This window comes from Protopterus annectens, chromosome 6.part1 (genome assembly GCF_019279795.1).
Source record: "Protopterus annectens isolate FY-2018-M chromosome 6.part1, PAN1.0, whole genome shotgun sequence".
Lineage (NCBI taxonomy): Eukaryota > Metazoa > Chordata > Ceratodontiformes > Protopteridae > Protopterus > Protopterus annectens.
The window spans coordinates 58,633,331-58,651,955 of NC_056738.1; the positions used below are offsets into that span (position 1 = coordinate 58,633,331).

At 41.6% G+C, this 18,625-nt stretch overlaps 1 protein-coding gene across 1 annotated transcript in view; it reads right to left on the bottom strand.

The window, feature by feature from the left end:
- The window catches only part of LRP2 (LDL receptor related protein 2), a 1,335,386-nt gene that overhangs the window by 274,574 nt on the left and 1,042,187 nt on the right, over window positions 1–18,625 (bottom strand). The window contains exon 62 of the mRNA XM_044075346.1: window positions 15,906–16,028. Within this exon, the coding sequence (XP_043931281.1) occupies window positions 15,906–16,028 (123 nt within the window). The remainder of the gene's footprint in view (window positions 1–15,905; window positions 16,029–18,625) is intronic.

Here is an 18,625-nt window from a genome sequence, read left to right on the forward strand (position 1 = left end):
CAATTCACTCCCAAATTTTTCTTTCTCATCCATCGCACACCCAACTTGTGGAGCATACGCACTAACAACATTCATCATTACACCATCAATTTCCAGCTTCATAAACATCACTCTATCCGACACTCTTTTCACCTCCAAAACACTCTTAGCATACTGTTCCTTCAGTATAACCCCCTACGCCATTTCTCCTCCCATCCACACCATGATAAAACAATTTGAACCCACCTCCGATACACCTAGCCTCGCTCCCCTTCCATCTGGTCTCTGTTCACACACAATGTACCAACCTTCCTTCTGTCCATCATATCAGCTAGCTCTCTCCCTATACCAGTCACACTGCCAACATTCAAAGTTTCGTCCCTCACTACCACAGTCCTAACCTTTACCTGCCTTAAGAAAGAAGAAGATATAAAGCTCCTCATAGCCGAGTTGTTGTGCTCTTTTCTTATTCTGATCAGTGGATTACCTTGCTCTTCAAATTTCTAATTGCCCACCCCCTTCCAATCTAGCTTGTGCTTTTAAAATTGGTGGGTCTCCCATTAGATTGCTGAAGCTTGAGTCACCCTTCCTTCATGTCTAACTGCTTACTGCAACCCTTAGGACATTAAGCTATTTTTAAATCTTACCTTTAAAATGTGCAACATATAGTCCAAGACCATCAATTATTATAGAGCCCACTTTTGTATCTCAGTTGTTATCTTGGGATTAGTGCTTCTGCTTTGCTCTTAGTGAGAGATGGAGCATAGGGACATTATTTTGTGGAAACCGCTGATCACCAAAAAAGTCTGATAACTTCATAGGGGCCAGCTTGGAATTTGTGCTGAAAGAAGCAGAGGGCATTGATTCCTGACTTTCTTTGATTGCGTAAGGTGTTTCTGAGTGGAACCTTCCTGATTGGTCTGGTTGCTCTTCAAGGCATCTACCAGAAAAAGGCTTCAACAAGCCTACAGATCCCTACATCACCTGGGACAAGCCTGTGGCCTGCTTCTCATTTAGGGATTGGTACTACTGGACTGCTTCTGGTGAGAGAAGAAGCAAAGGGGCATTGTATTCCAGCAGCAAGAAGCTGTGGTGAAACCAGCACTAGTAGTAGCCAAGGAGTAGCTAATCAGGTGAATCCAGTCTTTTCATCATTCTTGACAAAGTTGATTCTTTCTTTTTAGTAGGTACTGCTTGATTAACTGTTGCCTAACCTAACTTCAGAATATCTCCCTAAATACTTCATCCATAAATCATCAGGGTCAACTTTAGTAGTTTCCCCTCAAGTGTTTCAAGTGTTTGGCAGTGCCCTTTATAAAAGCAGGCACCTTGAGTTTACATTTTTCCTGTAAAAGCACCCTTGATATTTCATCAATACCTAGTTGCACAAAGGGCAACTAGTTTGCAGTGACAAGCACTGCCTCCAGAGTTGCAAACCAGATACTCCTGACACTATTCTCACCACAACTGTCTAATCAATAAAAAAGGCCTGTTGCCATGGATATGAACTTTCCCACTATCTCTGATATCAGCTTAGTTGATATGGGCATCCTGAGGTAATGTAGAAACTGCCTCATGTTTACTGTCAACCAGATACTTCACAAACAAACTGATAAGGTATGTGAGAGATGTATTTACAAGACACCACTGGAGGCAAAGATCAAAATGACTCCCAATGTCAATCAGGTTGTCAGTAGTAGTACACACTCTACACCTACCACACACAGTACAAAGCAGACACATAGGCCCATATATAGTGAGGCACTTAAATGTAACTTTCCCAAACCCCAAAGACCTACTAAATGAAGTACATAAATAACCTCAGCAGCCCCAAATGCACTCTTTCAAAAAAAAAAAAAACACCCAACTCAACACATACAGCCACATCTCGTGGAGCCTCTGCTTGAAAGCCTACAAGGCAAGCCACCACACAATCCAACTTTCCGGTCATTGGAAACTCCATTGCAAGACACACTGATGTCCCTGTCATCAGGCTGGGTAAGGAGAAAAGTCATAGCCAGTTGCTTATCAGGGGCCATGATCTACCACATTACATATGATCTCAGATCACTGGACAACAAATACCAGTATAACTCAGTCATAGTCCATATGGGTGCAAATGACCTGAGACATACCATCCTAGACTACATGAAGAGAAATGTCACTGAGCTCTCGGAATATGTGTATGAGCCTAGCATTGAACAGCATTTTCCCTTCTCCAAGGATGATGCCACAATAAGAACAGAAGTTGACTGACTTTAATAATTGGCTTAGTTTCTGGTGTCATTCAAAGAGGGTGCAATATCTGTCTGCATGGAAGGAGATGGTCAACAGACATTGCCATTTTGTCAGGGATGGTCTGCACCTATCCCTTCTAGGCTTTTGAATATTAGTGAAAACACTGCCCTTCCCATAGTGCTTTTTTTAGGCAATGCCAAACTGAAAGTACTTCTGACATAGCAAAATCAAAACCAAGAAAATCTAAAGGTGTTACTGCTCAATGCTAGGAGTCTAAACGAAACTCTACTTCCTACAGGCTCTCCTCACCCTAGAGAAGGTAAATCACATCTAAACCAAATTTTTTTGGTCACAGGTGACTCTATAGTGAGACACACAGCTGTATCACTCACCAGGCTGGACAAGGAAAAAGTTACGTTAGCTGTTTGTCAGGTGCCAGGATCCACCAGATCACACACGCACTCAAGTCCCTCCACAAGTACCGTTATGATGCCATTATAGTTTATATTGGTGTGAATGACTTGAGAAGTAACTCACTGGACTATATGAAGAGCGACAGACTGAGTTCTCTGAATATGTGTCTCAGACAGGTGTGTCCCCAGCCTTGGGCAGCATACCACCTTCACCTATGATGATACCACAATATAAACAAAAAATGATTGACTTCAACAATTGGTTTAATTTCTGGTGTCATTCTAAGGGGATCCAGTACCTGTCAGCCTGGAATGACATGGTAGATAGACCACACTGCTTTGCCAGTGATGGTCTTCATCTGCCACCTCTGGGATTTCGGTTATTGACTAAGGCTCTTGCCTCCCCCTGCCTTTTCTAGGCAATATCACAACAAAAAAAATTCTTGAAGTAAAAATATCTTCATAAAGCAACCTCAAAGTTGTGCTGCTAATGTCTAGGAGTCTAAACCCAAACCTGCACTCACTGGAAGAAGCCCTCACCATAGAAGATGATGACAGTGCGCCATCACAGAGACTTGGTTTAAAGCCGCGAAAAGAACCCTGGCCATACCGGGTTATATTGCCTTCCACACATTCAGACCACAAACTGAAAGGGCAAGAACTAAAGGAGGTGGAGTATCAATATTCATCAAAGATAAATATGCCTCTAGATTGCTTAAGCAAAACAATTCCCTTGAACTAATCCAGATCCAACTGACTGTATGTAAGATCCCTCTCCAAGTTACTGCAAGGTATAGGACTCCCTCCCTTGAACCAGGGTACTCATACTGCATACTTGGATATACTTGAATCACTCAAGATACAACCAAACACCCTAGTGTTAGGTGATTTTAACAACCCGCCCATAGACTGGGTAAACTATTCATGTACAAACACCTGCCCAAAGGTTCTTGGACTTCATCAACTCCAGTGCTCTGGAACAGGTGGTTGACATCCCCACAAGGGGCCCAAACTTTCTGGATCTGGTGCTTACTAACATGGGTGATCATTGCAGCACACTATGTGTGTGGCCCTTCCTAGTTAGGTCTGATCACTAAATCAACCTCATTAGAAATAACAATAACATCTGACCCCTTATTAGCAGCAACTAGACTAAACAAATTCTCCAGTTACAACCTAATACATAACGGCATTAATAGCTTCATAGCCCCTGTCCTCACTGATGGCATGGACACCTATAATGGGATTTATACAAATGCCTTGTATAAGCATCTGTACAAATGTATTGACTCAGCCCTTCCCGACAGGATAAAAACAAGATTCTCAAGAAACAGCAAGCCTGCCTGGTGGACATCCACCATTAACAGGTTATACAATAAGAGAAAGAAACTGCTGTCCAAAAGCAGGTATGAACAGTCTCTGAATTGGAAGTATTCTCTCCTTGGCTTCAACAAGCAAATAAGACAACTCATAAGGCATTCTAAAGCTAATTATGAATCCAAATTAACCTTCTTTACTAAGGATAACCATAAGGAATTCTTTAGCTACATCAGAAACCTCAAAGGAAAAACCCAGATGTACACAGAACTGATTATTAATGGCACCACCTATACTGAACCCACAGAAATAGCCAACTTGCTAGCTGACAGGTTCAGTGAAAACTTCTCTCCTCTGTCCCTGTCACATATCCCCCAAAGCATCCCTACCACCTGCTGTCCACCCAGTATCTCCAAGGAGCAGGTCATAAATTCTCTCTCCAAAGCCAAAATCACAGCCTTTCTAGGTCCTGATAATATCCCAGGCTGCTTTCTAAATGGATTAATACAAGAACTAGCTGTACTGCTGGATACTGTTTTTAGCCACAGTCTAAGCACTGGTTTTGCACCTGCTAAATGGAAAACAGCAACTGCCATGTCATTACATAAAGGCGGCATGTCCACAAACCCTGGGAATTTTATTCCCACAAGCCTGACCAGACTAATCTACAAGGCTATGGAAAGAATAAAGATGGACCTTATCAACAAAGATATAGGAGACCTTAAAATGCATGACCAAACCCAATCTCCCTTTGTCAAAGGGAGATCCTGCCTCCTGAACTTGGTGGACTTCTTTGAGATAATCACCAAAGCCCTGGACGAAGGCAAATCTGTGCATATGGCCTACCTGGACATAGCCGAGGCTTTTAATACTATTTCCCACTCGGGCATCATTGATAAGCTCACCCAGCTGGAGATCAACCCATATATTGTTTGGTAGGCTCCAAACTAGCTCACTGACAGAATACACACAGTCAGAATAGGTGATTCTACCTCCACAAGCAGACCCATAATCAGTAGTGTTCCACAGGGATCAGTGCTAGGGCCCTTATTGTTTGGAATCTACTTCGGTGTTTGGATGTACAGGCTAAAACAAAAGAAAGTTTGCCAAGATTGCAAACTGAGTGTAGTCATCGGGTCCTCCAATGATGTCAACATCCTACAAGAGGGGCTTACACAGACAAATGACTGGTGCTAAAGCCATGGGCTAAAATTCAATACAAAAAATGTATTAGCATTTCTAACTCTTTTGGGTTTCTAATACCAAGAAGGGAATGGACTGAAAGTATGACAAAGTTCCTGAAATTAGTACTTTTCAATCTTTGATGTCAGCCAAAAGTACTCTTCACAGCACCCACAATGTCCCCAGTAATGACTCCTGCAATTCATACGAAGATCATAGGTGTTTACTAGGCTAACAACCACAAGGGCCATTTTAAGCCTAGCCATGCATCCCAAACCTCTGACAAGTTCTGATACCCTTGATAAGTTTAAGCATGGGGCTTGAAGATGAAATATTTACAGGTTACCTGTGTCCATTAGAGACATAGGTGCCAAACCAGGGATGAGTTTCTGGTTTCCCATCCAATTGTCCAAGTTGCACTTAAATTGGGTTAGGGAGGAACTCTGCTTCACATGGATGGGGAGCCTGTTCCATAGATAGGGTAGTCTCTAGGATACATACCTATCTCCAGCAGGTCCTATTTATATCACAGGCAAGGTTTAAGTCTTTAGAACAGGTAATTCTGGTGCTGTTTGTTTTGTGGATATGCAGAAGGTCTGTGAAGAGTGGGTGATGACAGATGAAGGCTGCCAGCCTAGCCAGATAGAATTTTGCAGATAATTCTGTCGGTCGTAAATATGAATGTAAACTACAGGCTTGTTGTCTTAAATGTAAAGAAATACTGTTACATGTGGAACTGGAAATAAATGTGACAACAGTGCACTCTACTGACCAAAGTAAAGCATGTGGTGACCCTTTATGTAGGCAGTGGTGCCGAAAAGTCTAGATGAAGAAATTCTTTCTATTGTTTTAACCAAGAGTTAAATTGCTAGATTTAAACATGCAAATGTGTTTTTATTGATCTGCTTCCTGACTAGCTGCAAGATAACAAAAGATGTTCATAATGTAAATGCAGTTTCTGTTAGCCTGGGAACCCAGGGAAGTGTGAAGAATGATGTTGTGTAGCCTGGGAACCCCAGAAAAGTGTGAAGAATGATGTAATGTGAATCAGAACTGCAATTTCAATTTAAAGACAGAACCAGAGAGGATTAAGCATTTTTGTCTTGACCATCCAACTCATCAGCACTCTGCCTGTTTTCTTATGTAAGTTATCTTAGACTTGTGTTTTCTTTTAGAAATAGCTAGAAACTAGAAGGATTAGACTAAGTGTTTTTCTGTGATGTCAGAACTGTACTACTGAGTTATTTTAAGTATTTCTCTGTGATCTCTTAACTCTTGACTAGCACTGTGTAGTAAGAAGTATTGTCTTGTGTTGTTATTTATTATTAAATATTTTAAAACCTTTCAACTGTGGCTGTTTTGTGTAGAGATAATTTAAGCTCTAGAGTACTTTGCATATTTATAGTGATTACTGTACCGTCACTCTAATAAGCATTGACTGTTTAGTTATACTACCAATTGGATAATAATATTGCACAGTAATAATTGGACACCCTTTTAAGGGTCTCTGAGTAGCTGATAAATATTAGCTGGGTTGTGGCAGGCGGTACTACCATATAGTCTGGGTAATAGGGGCACAGCTGGAGAACCTGTGCCAGCCCTTCCTAGGAGTGTCTGTGTGGTTGTATAAACTCTTATCTCAAAGTGTGTGTGTGTGTGTGTGTGTGTGTGTGTGTGTGTGTGTGTGTGTGTGTGTGTGTGTGTGTGTCAGCTACATGGGCAGAGACATGAAGCACTGGTTGGACAGAGAGGGTGCTGGAGGTTTAAGCTTGCCCAGCTAGGCTGAGATCTGGACCCTATAACTGTGCCAGTGGGGAGTCTTATTGGGGACCTGGAGAGCAAGAGAGCGACCAGCCCTGGACTGACTGTGATCTGTGTGTGCTCTCAAGGGAAATTTCACTTTAATGTGTGTATTGGTTATCCTTTCCTTCATATATGTGATGCCCTCTCTGGTGTTAGTGGTGAGGATTGAGGCTTCTTGATTGCTGGGCCAGGGCACTGGTTTCACATATTAATTGTTTGGCAGTGGTGGGATATCCACATCACATATTAATTGTTTGGCAGCAGTGGGATATCCACATCACATATTAATTAGCTGGCAAATACTAATTGGCTTGCAGTGGTGTGGGTAGAGTGAATTCCTGTAGCTTGTGTACAGTGAGCTTTGAAGGTGTTTTGTACTCTAAAACAACCATGCAGTGAATACTCAGAGTTCAGATCGCAATTGTTTTATTTCTTTTGTTAGCTTAATTAGTCAGGGTGAGCAGGCAGCATGTCAGCAGAGGAGTATGGAAAGCTGACAAGGAGCCAGCTGGCTGAGATGTGCCAGGCTAGGGGACTGGTGCACGGAAAATTGACTAAACCAGACCTGATTGCAGCCTTGGTTACAGCTGCATCAGAAAACAGTAACCAGGAGGACAATCAGACTGGCAGTGGAGATAAAATACCGTTGGGGAATGGGAAGCTCAACCTTTCTGCAGAAGACTTAAAAATCCATCTGGAGCTAAAGAGACTTGAGTTGGAGGCCAGGCATTTGGAGAGAGAAGCCAAGGAAAAGGAGAGGCAGAGGAAGCATGAGAGAGAAATGCTGACTCTTCGCCAGAGTCATGGAGGTAATGGGGAAGGGAGTAACTGGACCGCAGAAACACAACAGGTCAGTAAATTTCTTCCGCAGTTTAAAGAGGAGGATAATTTTTATAGTTTCATCCATATGTTTGAGAGGGTATGCAAACAGTATAGTGTTGACCAAAACCTCTGTGTGTGGTTCCTGACCCCCTTACTCCATGATAAAGCTGTAACTGTATTGTCTAAAATGTCTGACATTGCATGTTTTGATTATGCTGCTGTAAAAAATTGTCTGTTAGAGTTTTTTAAGCACCTGAAACGTATAGGAAAAAGTTTTGTGAGCATAGATGCCAGGCAGATGAAAGAGTGTGTTAATATGTTGCTGAACTGAGCACTTATTTCCATAGGTGGTTGAGTGGATGTCAGGTCACCACTTTTGAAGGGCTGGCAGACCTTTTGGTGAGGGAACAAGCCCTTAGCACTTTGCCTGAGGACATGAGGATCTGGTTAGCTGATAGACAATGTGCTACTTCAGATGAGTTGGAGAAGAAGGGAGACCAATACCTGGCAAGCAGGGCAGTCCTGCACAGGAAGGGGACACCCAGAACTGTTCATGGGTCTAAAGTAACCCATGGTGGGCAGCACAGACTGCCCCAACAGAATCTGCCTGTAGTAGGGGGAACCACTAGTCCAGGTATACATCCAGGAGCTAGGGTTAAATGTTTTGATTGCAACCAGTGGGGCCATGTGGCATACAGGTGTCCATGGAGGCAAGGTGGGGAACAAAAGGTGAGGGAGCCAGTAAGTGGGAAAGACAAAATGCCAATAGTAGGCTGTCTTGAAGACAATAGGGGTACTAAACTACTATCCTGCAGATGTCCTGAGAGGGAAGGATTTGGATGAGGCAGTACCATGTGCTTATGCAGTTACACGCAGTCAGGCTAGAAGACAAGCACGTGGGTCTAGCAGCCTGGGGGAGACCCAGGCAGACTTCATACTTGCAGCCAGGACTGCTGAGATGGTTACTTCAGGGAGGGAACTATGCTGTAGCAGTGAGACTGAATGTGAGCCACAGCTGCTTGTGAGTACTGATGTTCCCTTGGACAGAGTGACTGCAAAGGTAGAGGTGAGTAGTAGTACCCAAGCTGACAGTGAGACACCACTGTCAGAGGATGCCAGACTTCCTGTGGAAGGGGAGGTGGGAAGGGTTACAAGGAGAGTTGAGATAGGCTCAGCTCTCAGACCCTACACTGCAAGGCCTGAAGCAGGTAGCTAGGGAGGCACCTGATTCTCAAGGAAAGGGGGAATCTGTATACTGGAACAAAGGGTTACTATACAGAGAGTGGAGGGGGACTAGAAGGTGACAGAGTACAGCAGTTGGTACTGCCTAGTGCCTACCATCTGGTGCTTCTAGCCATAGCCCATGATATTCCCTTTGCAGGTCATATGGGCATAAAATGTACAAAGAGGCATATTATGCAGAACTCCTACTGGCCTGGAATTTCCAGAGATGTAACAGGGTACTGCAGGACCTGTGAGCAGTGCCAAAAGGTAGGCAAGGCAGGAGACAAGGTGAGAGCTCCTTTGATGCCTTTGCCTGTGATTGAGGAGCCATTTCAGAGGGTAGCTATGGATATTGTGGGTCCTCTGAGTGCCCCAAGTTCCACAGGGAAAAAGTATAACCTAGTGGTAATGGATTATGCTACATGATGCCCTGAGGCGGTGGCTTTGTCCTCCATTGAGGCAGAGAAGGTGTCAAATGCTCTGTTAGAGATTCTCAGCAGGGTAGGTTTCCCAAAAGAAATACTGACTGACAGAGATGCCAATTTCATGTCAGACCTGCTGGCTTGTCTGTGGAAGTCCTGTGAGGCGAAGCACATGAAGAACACCCCCTACCATCCCCAGACTAATGGCCTTGTTGACAGGTTAAACTCTACAATCAATTTCATGCTATGGGCATTTGCAAATCAGTTTAAGAGGGAGTAGGACAAATATTTGCCCCATCTGTTTGCTTACAGAGAGGTTCCCTAGGAATCCACAGGCTTTTCACCCTTTGAGTTGCTGTATGGGCATAGGGTGAGGGGACCTCTAGATTTAGTTCGTGATGAGTGGGAAGATAAGTGTGAGTCTCACAAGGAGTCTGTTGTGGCATACGTCCTAAACCTCAAGACAAAGCTCAAGGAACTCATGGGCTTAGCCCAGGAGAACCTGGCAGAAGCCCAACAACAGAAAAAGGTGTGGTATGACAGGAATGCTCGAGCTAGAGAGTAAGCTGTGGGGAAGTAGGTAATGGTTCTCATTCCTGTCAGACACAAAAAGCTGCAGGCAGCTTGGGTGGGACCCTACAAGGTGTTAAGAAAGGTAAGTGATGTTAACTACATGATGGAGCTGCTAGGCAGAAGGCAGGGGCACAAATTGTACCATGTTAACATGATGAAACCTTACCATGATAGGGAGGCCCTTGTGCTGAGTATTTGCAGTGGATTGCAGGAGGAGTCTGAGGGAGATCTGGGGACTGATCTCCTCAGTGATGCTCTGGCTGATACCTCAGTGGAAGGGGTAGCAATGTCCCAGCAGCTATCTCCTACCCAGGTTCGAGAAATCCGAGCAGTGTTGCAGGAATTTGGGGACATGTTCACTGGGAAACCAGGGTGCACCTACCTGGGGCAGCACCAGGTGGACACAGGACCCCAAAGGCCTATTAGGCAGGCCCCTTATAAAGTGTCTGAAAGAGTCAAACAGACTATGAGGGAGGAGGTACAGGAGATGTTGGAACTAGGGGTGATTCAAGAGTCCAACAGTCCCTGGGTCCCCCCAGTAGTGCTGGTGCCAAAGAATGATGGCAGCACTAGGTTCTGTGTGGACTACAGGAAATTAAATAGTCACACAGAGTCAGATGCTTACCCCATGCTAGGACAGACGAGGCCCTAGAGAAGCTGGATGGGGCTAAGTATCTTACAACCATTGATTTTTACCAAGGGTTACTGGCAGGTGCCCTTGACTCCCAGTGCTAGAGAGAAGTCAGCCTTTGTGACCTCTTTTGGCTTGTATGAGTTCACAAAGATGCCCTTTGGGATGAAGAATGCCCCAGCGACTTTCCAGAGGCTGGTGGATCGTATCCTAGCAGGAGCAGGAGGGTCTGCCATTGCATACATAGATGACATTGCCATCTACAGCCATTGCTGGCCAGAGCACCTTCAGCATGACAGGGATGTACAGGGCAGACTACAGAGGGCAGCTGAGCAAATGTCAGGTGGGTATGGCAGAGGTCTCCTACCTAGGACATAGAGTGGGGAGTGGTAAGATAAGGCCAGAACCTGCCAAAGTGGAAGCCATTCAGGCATGGCCTGCACCTGTTACTAAAAAGCAGGTGAGGGCATTTTTAGGGACAGCAGGGTACTACAGAAAGTTCGTCCCCAGTTATAGTACCATAGCTGCTCCCCTCACTGACCTGATGAGGAAGAACAGGCCAGATAAGGTAGTGTGGACCCCAGCCTGTGAACAGGTATTCCAGAAGCTTAGTGAAGCTTTGGGAGGACCCCCTGTGTTAGCCAGTCCAGATTACAGCAAATAATTTGTTGTGCAGGTGGATGCTTTGAACCATGGGGTGGGGGCTATACTTATCCAGATTTCTTCAGAGGGAGAAGAGCACCCAGTGGTTTATCTCAGTCATAGGCTCCAACCCAGGGAGGAATGCTATGCAGCTGTAGAAAAGGAATGTCTAGCCATAGTGTGGGTACTGCAGAAATTTCAGCCTTATCTGTATGGAAGGAAATTCACTGTAATGACTGATCACAACCCCCTAATATGGTTAAACAGAGCTAGCCAGCCAAATGCCAAGTTGCTAAGATGGAGCCTGGGGTTGCAAGCATATATGTCAGTGCAGCACCACAGTGGGAGTAGCAATGCCAATGCAGGTGGGCTCTCAAGACAGGGAATGGGGTAGGTATCCTCAGATAGACCTGACCTTCTCAAGCAGCGTTTCTCAAGGGTCACTTGAAAAACTAGCTTGAGTTCTCTGAGGGGGGATATGTGAAGAGTGGGTGAAGATAGATGAAGGCTGCCAGCTTAGCCAGATGTGATGCTCATGTCCTGGCCCAGCAATCAAGGAGCCTCAATCCTCACCATGAACACTAGAAAGGGCATCTCATATATGAAGGCAAGGATAACCAATATACACAGTAAAGTGCAATTTCCCTTAAGAGTACGCAGAGATCACAGTCAGTCAGGGGCTGGTCACTCCCTTGCTCTCTAGGTCCCCAATAAGACTCCCCACTGGCACAGCTATAGGGTCGAGATCTCAGCCTAGCTGAGCAAGCTAAAACCTCCAGCACCCTCTCTGTCCAACCAGTGCTTTGTGTCCCTGACCAAGTAGCTGACACACACACACACACACACACACACACACTTTGAGATAAGAGTTTATACAACCACAAAGACACTCCTGGGAAAGGCTGGCACAGGTTCTCCAGTTGTGCCTCTATTACCCAGACTATACGGTAATACCGCCTGCCACCACCTAGCTAATATTTATCAGCTACTCAAAGGTCCTTTGTACAATTGTACAATTATCACCGTGCAATATTATTATCCAATTGGTAGTATAACTAAACAGTCAAGGCTTATTAAAGTGACTTGGTACAGTGATCACTATAAATATGCAATGTACTCTAGAGCTTAAATTATCTCTACACAAAACAGCCACAGTTGAAAGGGTTTAAAATATTTAATAATAAATAACAACACAAGACAATACTTCTTACTACACAAAGCTAGTCAAGAGTTCAGAGATCACAGAGAAATACTTAAAATAAATCAGTAGTACAGTTCTGACATCACAGAAATACACTTAGTCGAATCTTTCTAGTTTCTAGCTATTTCTAAAAGTCTAAGATGACTTACATAAGAAAACAGGCAGAGTGCTGATGAGTTGGATGGTCAAGACAAAAATGCTTATATCCTCTCTGGTTCTCTCTATTTAAATTGAAATTGCAGTTCTGATTCACATTACATCATTCTTCACACTTTCCTGAGGTTCCCAGGCTACACATTACATCATTCTTCACACTTCCCTGGGTTCCCAGGCTAACAGAAACTGCATTTACATTATGAACATCTCCTTTTGTTATCTTGCAGCTGGTCAGGAAGCAGAGCAATAAAAATACATTTGCATGTTTAAATCTAGCAATTTAACTCTTGGTTAAAACAACAGAAAGAATTTCTTCATCTAGACTTTTCGGCACCACTGTCTAAATAAAGGGTCATCACATGCTTTACTTTGGTCAGTAGAGTGCACTGTTGTCATATTTATTTCCAGTTCCACATGTAACAGTATTTCTTTACATTTAAGACAATAAGCATGTAGTGTACATTCATATTTACAACTGACAGAATTATCTGCAAAATTCTATCTGGCTAGGCTGGCAGCCTTCATCTATCTTCACCCACTCTTCACAAGGACCATCAGAGTGGGTACTGACAATGCCCTATATGCCAGGCATATATCTCCCCTCAAAAGCCAGTAGGAGACAGAATAAAGGGATAGGGCCTTGAGGCGGTCTGCATAGGACATATTACTTATGCCCTGCATTCTTTTAGTGAGGAACCTCTGTGGATGTTCCAATTGTTGGATATGCCTAGTTAGGTACATACCAAATGGGGCATTGTACTCAATGATAGGTCTGATGAATGCCGAATACAGTGGAACAATGACTTTCTTGGACTTAGATGCCATACTTTTGTTTATAAGCTGCACAACATAGAATGATTTCCTCACCACTGTTGACATGTGATTATCAAAGACTAGATTACTATCTACGTGTGTCCCTAAGTTCCTGACTACTGATTCAACTCTAAGGGGTGTGTTGTCAATATGATAGTTACCAGGGATGGATGACTTCCCAAAGGATACTGTTATGCATTTCTTGGCATTTAGTTTTAGTTCATGGCTCTGACTCCAGTTGTTTTTCTGTGTCACCTCCTCCTGGAGAACATTTGTGTCAGAGTGAGATTCAATGACAGCTCCTAATTTGCAATCATCTGCAAATTTAGTCAGCCAGACACCACTGACATTGGCCTTGACTTTTGAGAAGTAAATGCCAAAAAGGAGCGGTCCAAGGACTGATCCCTGAAGAACTCGTCTTGTGAATGGCCTCCCCAACTCCCCAATTTTAACTTCCTGGATTCTCTCTGTGAGCCAGCTGGCTAGCCAATGGGTGATATACAGGTTTTTACCTAATCTCTTGAGTTTGTCAACAATGCCTGAGTCGGGTATTGTGCCAAATAGCTTGGCCAGGTCAAGGTAGGCAGTGTGAATGATTTTGTCCTCATCCATTGCTTTGGTGACCTTCTCAAAGAAGTCCACCAGATTGAGTAGGCATGATCTGCCATTGATGAAACCAAACTGGGTTGGATCTAGTGTCTGGAGGTTTACTGTATCTCTATTGATCATCTCCATGATATTTTTTTCCATGGCTTTACATACAAAACTAGTGAGACTTATGGGTCTGTAGTTTTCAGGGTCTGTAGATGGGTCACCTTTGTGCAGAGGAATGACTGTTGCCTTTCTCCATTCATTAGGTATGAAGCCTGTTTGGAGGCTATAGTTAAATATTAATTCCAGATGCCCTGATAGGTCATGTTTCATGCTATTTAGAAGGCATCCCAAGCTATTGTCTGGGCCCAGTGATGCAGTGTTCTTGGTATTAGAGAGAACATTAAGGACCTGTTCCCTAGTGATATCAGAGGGAGTTACATTTGAAGATATTTCCTGAGGGAAGGTTGAGGGGGAGACAGGGGTAAAGTTGGAGCTGAATTTATCAGCCAAGAGGTTTGCTATATCTTCTGTCTCAATATAGGTGGCTCTATTTACAATGAGCTCTGCACACAATTGTGTTACATGTATTGGTAACATATCTAAATACAATTGTAAATTCTTTTTTATAAGACCCATTGTTCCTACTACTGTTGGAATTGTCTGGGTATCTTTCTTCTACATTTCTCTCATTTCTGCCTGCAAATCTTGATATTTTATGACTTTGTGTCTCTCTGTATTTCAATGATCAATGCTACTTTTGTCTCCTTTTCATGGACCACTATATCTGGTTTTCTCAAATCTGTCTTTTGAACTGTTGGTAATGGGTGATCCCATGTGATGTAGACTTCGTCATTTTCTATGATGCTTTGTGGCTGATATTTCTAGTGTTTTTCAATCATTTCAATACCATAATGTTTACACAATCCCCAATGCAACAGTCTTGCCACATTATTATGCTTTTCAGTATACAGTCCTTCTGCCATTATTTTGTCGCAACCAGCAATGAAGTGTGTGACTGTTTCCAATTCTGTTTTACAAAACTTACATTTGTTTGCTTCTCTCACATGTTTAATTGACTTTTTAAACCAGCGTGCACGTATCCCACTATTTTGTGCTGCCAATATCAACCTTTCATCGCTTTGTATGACTTTGCCTCTTCTTAACCATTCCTGTGTTCTTTCCTGATCAACATGAGGTTCTTCCAGAAGTTTTCTATACTTGAAACGATATTTATGCATTTTACACATTTCTTGCCTTCTCATCTGATTCTTCACCTTATATTCTTTCTTTTGTTTTTTTGGCACATTCAGTTGCTGCCTAATGTTTATCTACTTCTGGTTTGATTTCCATTCCTGCTTGATGTTGATATGCTTCTGCTAGACTAAGCAGGGAAGTAATCTTAGATTTATTCTCCTCATGTTTCAAAGCATTCAATACATATGGGTCCTGTGAGGTCAGCAGATATGTGTACAGTCCCATGATTGCGGATCTATGCATGTAATCAGTTTCAAGGAAGCCCATACCTCCTTCGGAATGGGGAACATATAATCGTGGTATGAACTGATTTTTATAAATCATTTGGTGAGCATGAAGCATCATATGTATGCATGTATGTATATGTATATATATATATATATATATATATATATATATATATATATATATATATATATATATATATAGAATCAGTGTTTGTGCATTTTAATAGTTGAATTCTTAGATGCTTATCTAACAATAAGAAAGTTTCAAGCACTGATATTCATTCTATTTCTGAATGCATGCTATTGGTAAGCTTTCTTAACTAAACATATTTGTGTATACTTCTATATAATAAACTCTACAAAACCTGGAAAGAAGTTTCCTTTTGTGGCAATTGCCATAGTAACACTACTTACATTGCTCAGCTGTCTCATCACTTCCATCTCTGCAGTCATCGAGGCCATTACAGAGTTCATGACTATAGATGCAACGGTTATTAGCACAACGGAAGCGGAATGGTGCATCACAAGGTATCTCCACTGAAAAATAAAAGTACAGTGCATCAGTAAGAACTGCAGCATTAAAGCATTTAACATTCCACTGTTTACCAAATATTTACGAAAACACTAAATCTACTCTCAAAAGAGAAATGAGCTTCAGTCTATCTGACTCACCCTCTCTGCTCTGTTAAAATAATTCCTTCATTCCATTGCCTGACCATACAGTTTCTTGCACTGTCTCTCCACAATTCATCTTCTTGAATACAATTATTTTGTCTGTCTTCTTCCTTCTTATTCTTCTCTTAGTATTTTCACCCTGAATTAACAGATACTTTTACATTCTCTTATGAAAAATGTTTCACTACTAAAATGTAACTAATTTTTCTTTGTATGACATGTTGCTACCTTAACTTATAGTATTATAAACACAGAAAAGTCTACCTCAAGAATGATTCATGTAAACTTGCTGAAGTAAATTCTAGTGAAAGTCAATACAGCAAAATTAAATCTCTGATCACTACTATCATCAAATCTCAAACTATATTTTTGTAGGGAGCAAGTCGTCCTGCAACCTCCATGAAGCAGGATACCCCCAGACCCCCAAAAGTTATATGTTCCAACTATATGGTAATGCAACAGTGCAGAAAAGGACAAGTTATGTTATTCCTGACCATGGCTTTCATGGAAGGTTGGTATAGACACTTGCTACAAGTGCTTTCATACACCTGTCTGGCTCACATAGAGATTACCCAAGTTTACTGTGGAGGGGATTACTTGACTGAAGCAAGATACCATGCTTTGAGACAAGTGCTTGGCATAGCAAACTGCTGAAGTCACATCAGTTTATCTCTAAAAATTAATTCCAGTGACCAAGTCTTATGCTACAGGAATGTAGACAATTATTGAGTGGATTTGTACAGTCAACAAGAGAACAGAGTTCTTCATTTTTCATGCAGCTGAACAAATATGAAAATGAAATATCCAATGTCAGAATGTGGAATTGTATTTCAAGGTACATGGCAGAGAGAGTATCATTAGAATGTCATATGATATTATGAATGTAAGTTTTTTATACAGCTTCAATAATATGCACATATTCCTGTATCAAACAGTGCATTACAGTAATATCCTTTAGTTTCACCTGCTTAACATTTGACAAAAGTAGGACACAAAGAAGAATAGATATTGAGATCATATTAGTAAGAAGAAAAGCCTAGGTGGTTTTAAAAATTCTAGGTTAACGGATACCTCTGTTACTAAGTATTCAAAAGTAATCAAGCAAGGTAGACAGTCTGTTTCCAGTCGAAAATCCTTTAAGTAATTGATAAATAAATAATAAATTATAAAGGATTATAAACAAAGGAATTAATACTTAATTTAATTAATAAATTAATGATAAATTAAATTAAATTACTAAATAAACAATAATTAAATTAATTCATTTAATTAATTTAATTCATTTAATTCATTTAATTTAATTTAATTAATTAATTAATTAATTAATTAATTAATTTCATTTAAATTAATAAAGGATTTTTGATTGGAAACAGACTGTTTACCCTGCTTGGACTACTTTTGAATACTTAGTGATTCTGTATATTTCAAATTATACATTTTATATTTTTTTGGACTTAGGACGAGTTTAAGTTAGCTATTTCTGCTACCATTATCTGATCTGAGTAATATACAGTGATTAATTAGATATTTATGGATTGAAAATCTTCCACACAGAGAAGTTTCTTAAACTGTTAAGTTATATAGAAAGAGCTACTTTATTGTATTTAAGATAGAATGCCTTGCATAAAAGACTTCATTAAATGAGCATTGTGCTACCCACCCCAGTAATCAACCTGTGTGTTTACATAAAAACAAACACACTAGCATGCTCCTAAATGTCCAAGTAAGCAGTACATTGTTTTCCTGTGATATTGCTCATAAACAACATATTTCAGCTAAATGAGCAGTGGTATTAGTTGAAAAGCATGACAGTTAGCAAACCTTGCATTCGTGTGTATCCTTCTGTGGTTATGCCTTACTAATTATGGCTGGTGGTTATTAATGCAGAGCTTCACTTATTTACAACCAGCCTTTAGTACAAATTTGTATGGCACAATCACATAAGCACAGGCATTTAAGCAAAGTATGTCAGTCTGCCACAGAGGATCAAGGCAATGACCTCATAACAAGCTTCATTTTGAACTCTTGTGTTTGAATCCTTCAGTCTCCATTTGCCTGTGATGTGACTCTCAGCAAGTTGCTTACTCTAGAGTGATTCAGAGTCTCCTGAAAAGAGGCCCTTGTGCCTACCGGGTTTACCCATTTGCAAGCTCAATACATGCTATCATGTTTTATGACAATATGGCATTCTTCAGTAATCTGGAAGCCAACTTCTGATGAGTGATGACATACACAAACTAGTGCTGGGGGACTAAATAGTCCTTTGAAAAAATGGCCGGTCAGCCATGACATAATTAATAAAGAGGGCAAAAACAAACTCAGGCTTGTATTGCCTGTAGTAGCAAACTAATGATGATTTTATTATTTGACCATTAAAGAAAGTCAAAACTTAAACACGCACAGAGCAGCAGAAGGTACATGAATACAAAACATAGTAAACGGTTGGCTTAGTTACTTAA